The following is a 13,691-nucleotide window of genomic DNA, read 5'->3' on the forward strand; positions in this document are numbered from 1 at the left end:
GAACCCAGGAGTACACCCCCGTCCGTGGGTAGTCCTCCTCGGGTTCCAGCACCAACTCTGCCAATCCCTTCCTGGGTCGGCCAAAGAACAAAGAGTAGGGGGTGAATCCGGTGGTGCTGTGTTTCCGATTGTTATACGCCCACACCAATTCAGGGACGGACTCAGTCCACTTCTCCTTCTGGTCCTCTTCCAGGGTCCTCAGCATTTGAATCAGAGTGCGGTTAAATCTTTCACAAGCCCCATTCCCCTGTGGATGATAAGGGGTGGTCCGGGACTTATCGATTTTGTACAGCTGGTGCAGCTCCTCCATCACTCTTCCGAGGAAGCAGGCCCCTTGATCAGAATGGATGCGCTTGGGACACCCGTACACCTGTATGAAGTGTTTGCAGATTGCATGAGCAGCAGACTCGGCAGTCTGGTCCCGCGTGGGCATCACTACGGCAACTTTAGTAAAGTGGTCTATCATCACTAAACAATGCTCATAGCCTTGGTGTGCTGGTCCAATTGTCAAGTAATCTATTGCCAGTAGGTCCATGGGGCCAGAAGACCTCACCGTCTCTGTGGGAGCTCGTTGTTCTTTCTCCACAATGTTCCTTAAGTGGGGGTGATAAAATAGGCGGTGTAACCACTGGAAAGTTTTTTCTGGCCCAAAGTGTGCTCCTTTCTCATGTGCTTCCTTAGCCACCTGGTCTATCAAGGACGAGGGAATCTGTTGTGAATTCCGTTCTCGAACTCCCTCCTGTGGTCATGAATGGTACTTCGGTGAGTTCTGTCCGTGGACTCCCTCTGGTGGCTGTGAGTGGAGCTGCTGGTTCTGAGATTCCTTCTCCAGCTGCCCTCGTTTGGGGCTAGGCTATTCTCTATTTAACTCCACTCAGATCGTTACTACATGCCAGCTGTCAATGTTCTAGTACTGGTTCAGATCTCTCCTGGATCTTTCTGAGGACCTGTCTACTCCAGCACAAGCTAAGTTCCTGCTTGTTCATTTGTTACATATGGTTTTTCTTGCTAAGTTCTAGTCCAGCTTGCTATCATGAAACTACCTGGCTAGCTGGAAGCTCTGGGGGTGCAGAGTGGCACCACCGCATCGTGAGTCGGTGCGGGGGTATTTTTTGCACACTTCGTGGTTTTTGTAGCTTTTTGTGTTGACCGCAAAGATCCCTTTTCTATCCTCAATCTGTTTAGTTAGACTGGCCTCTCTTTGCTAAAACCTATTTCATCCTGTGTTTGTGATTTCCTCTTATCTCACAGTCAATACTTGTGGGGGGGCTGCTTTTAACTTTGGGGAAATTTCTCTGAGGCAAGTAAGGCTTTGTTTCCTTTCTTTAGGGGTAGTTAGCTCTTAGGCTGTGAAGAGGCGTCTAGGCAGAGTCAGGCACGCTCCACGGCTGTTTCTAGTTGTGTTGATAGGAGTAGGGTTTGCGGTCAGCAGAGTTCCCATTTCCCCAGAGCTCGTCCTGATTCTGTGTTTAACTATCAGGTCATTCCTGGTACACCTAACCACCAGGTCCATAACAGGAATCACCGTCTGCCATACAAGACTGAGTTGTTTGCAGGAATACCTTCCGGTACAGGATACCATCCCGCAACTGGAGCCTCTCCCACTGGCGTAGCATCTTCAGTACTTCAGGTGACATGGACCTCCTCTCGTGCCAATTGGGCTTTTGTTCAGACACGACCCACCTTCTCAACTGAGCTAGCTCTGGATCCTCCTGCTGCACTCGGACCCACTCATCGCGGGGCTGCTCCAGCAAATTCACACAGGCCTCTTCCTGTTCAATTTCCTGCACCGCTGCCACCGTCCTGGCAGTCTCTACAAAACCTGGAACCTCCACATCTTCCAGTTCTTCATCCTGGCTCGGTGCTGGTTTGCGATAGTTTACTCAGGAGAGGGCATCCGCATGAACATTCTCAGCTCCTCTTTTATACGAAATTCTGTATCGGAACTTGGCCATTCGGGCTACCCAACGTTGTTCTAGGGCACCTAACTTGGCATTCTCGAGATGGGCCAACGGATTGTTATCAGTGTGTACATGAACTTCTGAGCCAGCCAGATATTCCGCAAACTTCTCAGTCATTGCCCACACCAGCGCCAACAACTCCAGCTTAAATGAACTGTAGTTTTCTGGATTCCATTCCGAGTCATGCAAAGACCGACTGGCGTATGCAATGATGCGCTCTTTCCCGTCCTGCATCTGCGATAGTACGGCCCTGGGGCCCTGCAGGCTCCCATCAGTGTGCAAGATGAACGGTTGTGTGAAGTCAGCGTAGGCCAGCACGGGGGCCTCCGTCAAAGCCTTCTTCAAAGCCAAGAATGCCTCCTCCTGACGCTTCCCTTACTGTATGTTCCTGTTTTTGGCGCAAGAGGGCACTCCCCTCAACAACTCCTGGAGTGGATTAGCAAGGCAGGTAAAGTCTTTTACAAAGCGTCTGACGTATCCTGTGAGTCCCAGGAACGCACATACATCTTTCACAGTTTTTGGAGTTGGCCACTCTTGTACCGCAGCGATCTTCTCCTGGGAAGGCCTCATCCCCTCAGCGGAGACAACGTGTCCCAAGTATTCAATCTCGGTACGGAAGAGGTGACATTTCTGGGGTTTCACTTTCAAACCATACTTATGTAGCCGACTCAGAAATTGCTCTAGTCTCTGCAGATGCTCCTCAAAGGTGGGGGCAAAGACGATGATATCATCCAAGTAGATCAAAGTGGCTTCAAAGTTCAGGTCTCCCAGACATCTCTCCATGAGTCGCTGAAATGTTCCTGGGGCGTTTGCTAGGCCGAAGGGCATCCGGTCGAACTCATACAGTCCCATCGGAAGGATGAAAGCCGTCTTGGCTCGGTCTTGCTCAGACATGGGCACCTGCCAGTAGCCGCTGGCCAAGTCTAACGTGGAGAAATATCTGGCATTCCCTAGTGCCGTCAGGGACTCCTCTATCCTGGGCAGTGGGTACGAGTCCCGCACTGTGCAAGCGTTGAGCCGGCGATAGTCCACACAGAACCGCAGGGACCCGTCTTTCTTTCTCACCAAGACAATAGGGGCAGCCCACGGGCTCTGACTCTCGCGTATAACTCCCTTCTTCAGCATGTGACAGCATTCCCTTCACCTCCTGGTACATCTGTGGGGGTATTTGGCGGTACCGTTCCCGGATTGGTGCCGCATCCCTGGTGGGTATCTCATGGGTGATGGCCATGGTACGTCCAAAGTCATCTTCATCTTTGGTGAACGCATCCTGAAATTTCCCCAATACGGCTTCCACCTGAGGTACCAGTGTGCCAAGGACATGTTGCGGGAAATGAAGGAGGCTGGGGTGGTGAGAGACAGCTGTAGCCCCTGGGCAGCTCCGTTAGTCCTTGTTAAAAAGAAAGATGGTACAATGAGGATGTGTGTTGATTACAGGCAGTTGAATCGCATTACACATAAGGACGCATACCCACTGCCCAGGATAGAGGAGTCTCTGGCTGCCTTAAAATCTGCTAACTACTTCTCTACCTTAGATCTCACCAGTGGGTACTGGCAGGTTCCTGTAGCGGAGGCGGACAAAGAGAAGACGGCCTTCACGACGCCAATGGGTCTCTGCGAATTCAATTACATGCCATTCGGATTGTGCAATGCTCCCGGGACGTTCCAGAGGATGATGGAGTGCTGCCTGGGGCACATGAACTTCGAAACCGTGCTGCTGTATTTGGATGATGTCATTGTCTTCTCTAAGACCTACGAAGACCATCTGAAGCACCTGGCCGAGGTGTTTGAAGCCCTGTCCAACTTTGGCTTAAAGGTGAAACCGTCCAAGTGTCATCTGCTGAAACCTAAAGTGCAATACCTGGGCCATGTGGTGAGCGCTGAAGGAGTGGCCCCAGACCCCGACAAGGTCACGGTGATCAAGGACTGGCCAAAGCCCAGTGACCTCCACGAAGTCCGGCAGTTCCTCGGGCTGGTAGGCTATTACCGGAGGTTCATTAAGGACTTCACCAGGAAGGCCGCACCCTTGCAAAACTTGTTAGTAGGCCAACCAAAGAAGACCAAGGGGAAGAACACCCCCTTTGATTGGAACGAGGAGCTGGAGGGATCCTTCACTTGTTTGAAGTCGGCACTGACGGGAGAAGAGGTACTGGCTTACCCCGAATACGACCAACCGTTTGTGCTGTACACAGATGCCAGCAATGTGGGATTAGGAGCCGTGCTGTCCCAGGTCCAGAAAGGCAAAGAAAGGGTGATCGCTTACGCCAGCAGGAAACTCCGTCCCACGGAAAGGAACCCTGACAACTACAGTTCCTTTAAGCTGGAATTCCTTGCCATCGTCTGGGCAGTGACAGAGAGGTTCAAACACTACCTGGCCTCCGCAAAATTCACCGTCTTCACGGATAACAATCCGCTAACGCATCAGGATACTGCCAAACTCGGGGCCTTGGAACAGCGGTGGATGGCCCGGCTGTCCAACTACGATTTCACCATCAAGTACCGGGCAGGACACAAGAATGCCAATGCCGATGCCTTGTCCCAAATGCCCAATTTGCCAGAAACGGGAGAAGACCCGGAGGCACTTGAAGAGGTGGAGCTGCCTGCGTTCCATCGCCCCAAAGCCACTCAGAACTCTCATCATGTGAAGAACAGGCACAGGAACCAACCGGATGCCACGCTGAATCCCCTGCCCCATCATGGGTGGGCGGAGACCCAGGATGGTGACCCCGCGGTCCGTCGGGTGAAAGAGCTCTTGACGCAGGCAGGGTTGCATCCCGGCCCAGATGATCCACAGGAAACCCAACAGCTGTGGAAGGGGAGAAGCAAACTGTTTATCCATGATGGCAAGCTGTGCAGGAGGAGCATCGACCCACGTACTCATGAATTGGTGTGGCAGATAGTGGTGCCAAGGCGAGATGCGCCCATGGTTCTGGGAGCCTACCATGATGGAGCCGGACACTTCGGATGGAGGAAGCTAGAGAGGCTACTCCGAGGGAGGTTCTATTGGATTGGCATGAAGAGAGCCATTGAGAAGTGGTGCCGGGAGTGCGGTCCATGTAGCCTACGCAGGAAGGACCATGGCAGCCAACGGGCTCCCCTGCAGCCTATCATCACCAAACGGCCGCTCGAACTGGTCGCGCTGGATCATGTGAAGTTGACACCTAGCCGGTCAGGCTATATCTACGCTCTTACCATTGTAGATCACTACTCCAGATTTTTGGTGGTTGTACCTGTCAAGGATCTAACGGCGAGGACTGCCGCCAAGGCCTTCCAGCAGTACTTTTGTAGGCCCCATGGCTACCCGGAGAAGGTACTGACCGATCAGGGACCAGCATTAGAAGCCGAAGTGTTCCAAGAGTTCTGCCAACTGTACGGGTGTAAGAAGATCCGAACCACGCCGTACCATCCTCAAACCAATGGGATGTGCGAAAAGATGAACCAGGTGGTGATCGACTTATTGAAGACCTTGCCCGTAGAGGAACGGAACCTGTGGCCGACGAAGTTGCCTGATTTGGTGGATATCTACAATCACATCCCAGTAAATTCCACCAACTGTACTCCAGCGTACCTAATGAGGGGAAGGCCTAGCCAGTTACCCGTTGATCTGGATATGGGGGTCCTAGTCCCCGAAGATACCTCACCGGATGCGGATTGGGATGCAGAAAGGCAGCGAAGGTACCGCAAAGTACAGGAGTGCGTGGAAAGAAGTCTCGCTCAGGCTAGGCAAAAACAAGAAAGGGACTACAACCAGCACGCTCCTGCGATTCCCCTATCACCTGGTGAGCAAGTACTTAAACGAAAGAGGAGACTACACAAGCTCGATGACCAATGGGAAGCGGAACCGTATACCATCCTGCCATCCGATTTCGACAACACAAAGGTCTGTCTCATCAGCAAGGACAGAGGGGAGACCTCGACAGCGGTATCCAGGGATCACCTTAAGGTCTGCCCCGATAAGTTGAGAGAGAGGGACACGGTCCCAGGAATCTCCCCGCCGGTGGAAAAGGAGAAGATGATCCATACCGTCCTTGGTGACTTTCGCCAGTCCTGGACTCAGATAAATCAGGCCATCATGGTACCTGTTCTAACGTTTCAACAGCCGGACCCACCAGAAGCAATGGTGGTACCAGATCATCCGGCCCCGCAACCTCAACAAGCCTTACCTGAAGCTGCCATGCCAACCGTTGAACCGGCAAATCCTCCCTCTGCTATCGGTGAATCTGCTGTACCCACTGTTGATAGCAGCAGCTCTGAGAGCCCCAACCTGCCAGTGCTACCCAGACTCACTAGAAGTGTAGCTAGAAGACAGTGCACTACACCAGTGGTAGCAAGCATAGCGGGCCCTGTTAGGCCAATAGCAACCCCTGCGCTGCGAAGGTCCACACGCAGCACTCAGAACCAAACTCCCCTCCGTTACAAAACTTGGAGGTATTAGCGAGGGCTGCTATTTAGTTGAAAATGTTTGTGTGCATATCTTTTGTTACAGGTTTTAAAATGGACAATAGAGTAATGGACGGTGAATTGCTCAAAAACTTTCAAAAGGGGGACCCCTTTGTTTACCCGGGGTCCCCGCTGTTTCAACCATTGAACTGAGAGTCATAAACTGTGCATGACCTAACTTTTGCAACGTTCAAGAGTCCTCACCTCGCATAAAGGGAAGCACTGTTATGTTTAATTGTTTATGCTATTTCAAAATTGTGTGTGTTTTCTGTTAACATGTATTGTTGTTCTTGTTTTCCCAGTCCGGGAGTACTGGATTTAACCGGGGGGGAGTGCAGCGCCCCAGAGTCCTGGTCGTTGCAGTAATGTCGCTCTGCCACTAAGGGGAGTGATGTTACGTCTGATTGCACTAAAGGAGTTTCTCTGACCAGGTAACACTCACACTACACTTCACACTCCGGCCACCAGGGGGGGTGGTTCTATCTAGTAGGCCACTCCTCACACTCTGGTAAAACTGGGGGTTGGACAGGAAGACAGGGAGAGAAGTAACTGGGAAGAGCTAGTGAGAGGACCTGTCAGGGATGGGATCCTGGCAGACTCCTAAGAGCAGAACTAACCAGTGAACAACGGGAATACAGTAAAGAGGAATTAGGACCAGAAGGAGTCGTGCTGTTAGACCGAGGCAACATCCTTCTGAGGCGCAAACAGTCGGTGGCCGGAACGCCGAGCAAGTAAGAGACTCTAAGTACTACTGCAAACCACGGCAGGGCAGCCAATTATAGGTTGGCTGTCTCACACAAATCACCTAAGCAGACAACGGAGGCAGCTGTGGGAGAGGGGCGACTCTAGGGTCCCGGAAGAACTCCAGGCCTACCCCGTCATACGGGTGCGTCCTACCATATCACCTGGGGGACGGAGAGAATGAACATCAGAGACAGGCAGAATCAGTTGTGAGGACTATCCCGGGAGCTCAGCAGGGAAGAACTACAACACCCAGCGCTAGAAGGTAGACACTAATTCCCACCTGAAAAGGGAACTCCTGATGTGCCTTTGGACCGGCCGGTCTCTGACAGCCCTGTTGACAGCACTCTGGACTGAGGACTCTAAAACCTTCAGTAAAGAGGTAAAGAGACTGCAACCTGGTGTCCTCGTTATTTACTACGACCTACACTGCACCGCAACATTACCATCGCATCTATCATTGTGCGCCCCTCAGCAGGGTCACGGCCTGGGTCTAGCCACCGTGACCACCACAGAGCAGAGACTCAGAGGCCCGGTACCGGGTACCCCTCGGCCCTGCGGCAGTGGGGGCGCTACATATGCTTCCCGGACCTGGGCGGTCCATATCAGTTGTTGAAAGACCCTTCTCTGGGGGGTTTGGTCGCTCCATTGTTGCAGGAAGTGTTCCGGGGATGCGTTGAAAACAAGGCTTCTGACGTCTTTTAACACATTCATGCCCAGGGTCACGGTATGGTCTTTAGCTACCTCTCCATCCACCAGTACCACTCCTCTTTTCCCGAGGTCTTTTCCGCAGACCTCTATGTTCATCCATACCACCCCTGCTTCTGGGATGGGCAAGTGATTGGCCGCCATAAGTTTGATGACCCCAGAGGGCCCCATTCCGGCCGTAGCACCTCTGTGAAGTGACGGCGGAAATATCTCTCAGGCATGGTGGTCACTTGTGAGCCGGTGTCTATCAAGCATCGCACTGCTCTTCCATTGATTTCTGCCCAGACCAGAGGGCACGTGGAAACAAGGCTGTGGGGACTTTTACTCCTCCTCCTCTGTTCTTCATGCTCTGAGCAGTGCCCCTCAAGCTCAGACCCACCTAGTTTAAAGGAGGGCGTGGGGATGGTCGGCTCCGCCAGGGACACCATCGAGCCATGTGGCCTGATTCTCCACAAGTGTAGCATGTAAGAGGGCTTCTCCTCCTGGTAGTTTCACCCTCCCTTCGGGGGGCAGCTTCTCCGTCTTGCGCCAGAGGGCCGGGCCCTTCTGCCAGAGTTCTTCTGGAGGCCGCCATTTCTTCACAGACCTGTCTAATCTCCATTCTCAGGTCCTCCACCCACTGGGGGATATTGCTTGCAGTGGTGGTTACCTCCCCGCTCTGCACCCTTCCCACCAGCCCCGTCACTCCCTGTTCTTGTTCTCGCACATGCACCTCACTGCCAACCTCAGAGAAAGTCATGTCTGGCTTTACTCGCATGCGCTCTCGCAGTGCCTGTTTCATCATTGCGTCATGCAGTCCCGTCACCAGCTGATCTCTGAGCACCACATCAACTGACCCAACCCCTACACCGTCCTTTCGTCTGATAGCAGTGTGAAGCTCTTGTAGGGCGTTCATGAATTGGGTCACAGTCTCCCCCTCCCGTTGTACCCGGTGAAACAGTCACATGCGAAGTTCCCCTACGTCAGTGGGGTCCCCATGCGTCTCCTCAAGTATGCGCAGCACTTTGTCCAGGGTATCTCTCTCCCGGGGGGACCTATGCATGACAAATTTCTGCCTCCAGGGCTTGTGTCTTGGGATGCATCCGCATCATTCCCCGGATACGCTCAGTCCAACTCCACAGCATTACATTGTTCCCAGTGACCCATGGCAAATTATTCAACATGGCTCCCAGGGAAATGCTAGATCTGGGAACTTCCCCAGCTGCTTGGTCTGCCCTGTCCGCGCTACCGTGTGACATCCTGCCAACTACGCCAAATGTAATAGTATGCAGGTACTGAGTATGTCACCACGGAACAGACAGACCAACAGTTGAGGGGTTTAATAACAGGAATCAGGTTCTTCTCGCAGGGAGGAAGCAATGGAAAATAACTAGCAATAAAACAATGCAAAAATATGGGAGTGAAACAATGTAACTGAAGTAAGCAAGATTTCTTGAGAAAAGAACACATCAGTCTGATGAGGACTTGCTTGAAGGGTCGTCTTCTCCAACGTAGGCACCGAGAAACAGCGGCACTTGTCGTCCCTCTGTTGTCCGTGGGCTGAGTAGTCTCTAGGAGCCTGGTGCCCGGGGTTTCGGGAGTTAATGTGGTATGCACAGGCTCTGAGTCTTTAGCTTTTCCAGCACAGCCAGGAATCAGGGGCTCTGCACTGTTAAGTCTCTGTACCAGGAATCAGGGGCTCTGCACTGTTAAGTCTCTGTACCAGGAATCATAGTCTCTGTACTGATACCGCGGGGACCTGGCGGTCGAAGTCTCTGCATGGGCCAATGTCTCTACACGGGTCTCAAAGCGCCCCTCTCCAGTCACAGCAGAGTCTGCTTTCATGTCCTCACAAGATGCAGTCTTTCTGGGCAGTCTCCCTCTATTTGTCCTCAGACCGGGAGCACTCTCTCTCCCGGAGCGCAGCTGCACCCTGCTCTGACTGCTGCTCACGCTGCTCTGACCCCTGCGCGCGTGCCTTTCCCGCTCTCTGCCCGCTTCCTTCCTGTCCCAGTCTCTAAGTCTGCCCCTTGGGGAACCTGCAGCACAGCTCAATGCTTCCAGGCACCGAGCCGAGAAGGTAACCGCCCCCAGACTCTTCTTGTGTTTTACCTCCTTACAATATGATGTAATGCACTTTTATGAATATATAATGTGATTGGCTACAATTGGAGATTGTTAAGATACCTATAAATATACACTCTTTTGTTATACCCAGTGCTTGAGAAAGGCTCATTCAGAGCCAAAACGTCACCCAGACATGTTGGTTGAATGAATCCTACACATTTTTTTCTACTAAAAACATGGAGTGCTGCCTTCTTTTTTGAACTTCTATCTCTATCTATCTATCTATCTATCTATCTATCTATCTATCTATCTATCTATCCCATATCTATCTATCCAGGCTCGGACTGGCCCACAGGGTAACAGGGGAATCCCCAAGTGGGCCCTTGTGTAGATCTGGGCCCCCAACCCCACTGAATGGGCAGTACTTGGCATAATTCACTTGATTCGCTCTGTACAGAAAAAAGCAGCATCTCATCATTCATTAACCACGCTACCTAGTTTATTATTATATAGAGATGTAGGTAAATTTGTGAACGAAGGTAGTATAATATTTGCATGTAGGTGAAAAGTGGGCCCCGACAAAGTCAGTGTTATTGGTGGGCCTTGTCACCCCAGTCCGACACTCTATCTATCTATCTATCTATCTATCTATCTATCTATCTATCTATCTATCTATCTATATCTATCTATCTAGATAAAGAGAAAAAGAAAGGCAGCACTCCATAGATTTTTAGTTAAAAAATGTGGATTTTATTCAGACCCACATGGCATGGCGACGTTTCGGCTCACACTGAGCCTTTTTCAAGTGTAAGCCGAAACGTCGCCATGCCATGTGGGTCTCAATAAAATCCACATTTTATTAACTAAAAATCTATTGAGTGCTGCCTTCCTTTTTCTATTTATCTGGATTAGGGCAAGTATTGGGTGCTTTGCTGAGCAGGCCTGTGCACCCGCTTATTGGTATTGTGCTGTTCCACTTTTTCTTATAGTTATCTATCTAATTATTTATCTATCTATCTATCTATCTATCTATCTATCTATCTATCTATCTATCTATCTATCTATTTATTTATCGTTCGTATCTATCTATCTTTATACATAAAGTTTTGTAAAATCATCTCCGCTGTCCTTGGCTAGGTTCATATATCATACCGGTTAACTGTTCGATTATATAGTAGCTGCCCGATCCAGTACATGACAAACACCATCAGTGCTTAATTGACCTTTTTGAGTATAATAGGAGTTTGATCACCATCACTCATTATCTCTGCATAAGTTCCAGATTTAAATGGTCCCAAATGAGGAAATAATTACATTTATTCATCTTTATTTCTGTAGTGTACCAACTAAATGCACTGTATAAGAGGCCACAGTATGCCAAAAAAAGTCAGCCGGTAAAAAACATATTTTACTTTTCTATTATGTCCATATTTTATCCATGCTTGCAACTGCAATATGGGAGAAAATTGCAATATTAGTTAAAAAAAGCTCACCAAATCAATATGTATTTTACTGACATTAAATAGATCCGATGAATAATACTGGTAATACAATTGGTGTCTTTCTGTGCTTACTTCAGAATAGTTTTTCTACTTATAACCATATTCTAGTAAAAATGTTCAAGGTGTATTCACACTGGGGTAATAACTCAGAATAGATATTATTTAATAATTCCCAGTAATAATACTTTTATTTTTGTTCCTTCATATCATTATTAAGGATTTGGTAAGGGGTGGAGAAATGTACGAATGGTCATAATAAAGCATTTTAATATGCCAAAACCACAAACTAAACAATGCAATACATTTCTCTGTAGATTGCCCAAGACAAAGGCCAATGTACGTTCCACAAAAATCCAGCACCGTGTGTGATTCCACAGGAAAAGGAAAACATATTTCACACAATTTTTTCATTCTTCAAAAAATCAGGCCGAAAAGTGTTGGTAAGTGATTTATGTATCTTATGTTGTGTAATGTGTAAGTTGTAATCAGTTATCCATGTAATGGCAATTGTTCTGCCTTCCTCCACGTAGGATGCTGTGTGGATTCCAACATACGGCTAAACTTTCATCCACATCCCATTAAACAGAGCGCAATCTGCCTAACTATATCAGACTATAGGAGCTGCATAAGGCTACATACTAACACAAACATAAGATGCATTTAAACCTTTATAAACGTACCGAGATCCGTTAGGACAGGGGTAGGAAAGTAAGTGAGACAGGAGCACGTGTGCCTCCCTTCAGTCCTGAGGAGAAATGGCTACTGAAGCTTGTCTTCCACAAGAAGAATGAGGGCGGAACTTACCCAGAAGACACTGCTCTTCTGGGGAAAGAGTTGGTGAACAACATGAAAAGTAGGCAACTGATGACCTCCAGTGGCCACAACTTGAATAACATGACAATTAACTTATTGCACATTAAGATGGGCAGAACACTCCCCGCTTGGCGTCAACAGATGCCACAATTAGGTTCTTTTGGGGAAAATAATAATACAAGCTCGGTAACGGGCCTGAGGAACAGTTTGTTCTCCCCAAGCTTGCACACTCTGACCTCTACTTTCCGCACTTTCCCATCTTTGCTGGGAAGGGTCTTGACGACTAGGCCGAGTGGCCACTTGTTCCGATGCGACTGACTGTCTTTGACGAGTACAACATCGCCAGATTGAATATTTGGGCGGTCTTTCTGCCACTTTGTCCTGGTTTGCAGAGTGGAGAGATACTGTTTCCTCCATCTATCCCAGAAGATGTTGGACACGCTTTGTACTTGCCTCCATTGTCGTCTGTAGAGGTCTTTGTCATTGAATTCCCCGAGTGGAGCTTTCGGGACACAGGTTTTCTGTGTGAGTAACATTGCAGGAGTAAGGATGGATGGATCTCCAGAATTACTAGAAAGTGCTGTCAGTGGCCTGGCATTCATGATGGCTGAGACCTCTGCCAAGAACGTGGTTAAACTCTCTTGTGTAAGTCTGGTGTTAGCTTGCAGGAAGATAGAGTCTAGTATTTTGCGTGCTATCCCTATCATCCTTTCCCACGCACCTCCCATGTGCGAAGAGTGTGGTAGATTGAAAGTCCAGGTACATCCTTGCTCGCCTAGATACCTTTCCACATTAGCGATGTCCAGATTGGAAGGGATTTGGAGTTCTCTTGCCGCTCCGACGAAATTCGTACCTCGGTCAGAACGAATATGCTTCACAGGGCCTCTGATTGCGATGAAGCGTCGAAGTGCGTTTATAAAACTTGATGTGTCCATCGATTCGATTACCTCGATATGAACGGCTCTGATGGACAGACACGTGAATAGAACTGCCCAACACTTTGCTTCTGTAAGTATTTTCCTAGTCTGTCGTGTAGCCACAGACCAAGGACCGAATACATCTAGTCCAACGTTGGTGAAGGGGGGTTCAGTACTGAGTCTGTCGGGTGGAAGATTGGCCATCTTCGGATTTTGGAATGTGCCCCGGAGTTTGCGACACATAACACAGTCGTAGATGAGTTTGCTTACTCTTCTCTTTGCTCCAACTATCCATAGTCCAGCCGCCCGTAGGTTTCCTTCAGTAAACAAACGGCCTTGGTGTCTCACTAAGACATGATGATGTTGAATTAGCAGGGTTGTTACGTGATGACGTCCAGGAATTATTACCGGGTGCTTCTCTGAAACTTCTACCTCAGCTTCTTGAAGATGGCCACCGACTCTCAGCAGCCCATCCTGATCGACAATCGGATCGAGCTTCCTCAGCCCACTGACTTCAGGAATGGGTTGTCCCTTGTTGAGGTTGTCTATTTCTCTGCCATAGG

At 49.6% G+C, this 13,691-nt stretch overlaps 1 protein-coding gene across 1 annotated transcript in view; it reads left to right on the plus strand.

The window, feature by feature from the left end:
* Nucleotides 1-13,691, plus strand: part of ITGA9 (integrin subunit alpha 9) — an 823,989-nt gene that overhangs the window by 717,552 nt on the left and 92,746 nt on the right. Inside the window, exon 24 of the mRNA XM_077269347.1 lies at nucleotides 11,713-11,838. Within this exon, the coding sequence (XP_077125462.1) occupies nucleotides 11,713-11,838 (126 nt within the window). The remainder of the gene's footprint in view (nucleotides 1-11,712; nucleotides 11,839-13,691) is intronic.

Source organism: Ranitomeya variabilis, chromosome 6 (assembly GCF_051348905.1).
Source record: "Ranitomeya variabilis isolate aRanVar5 chromosome 6, aRanVar5.hap1, whole genome shotgun sequence".
Taxonomy (NCBI): Eukaryota; Metazoa; Chordata; class Amphibia; order Anura; family Dendrobatidae; genus Ranitomeya; species Ranitomeya variabilis.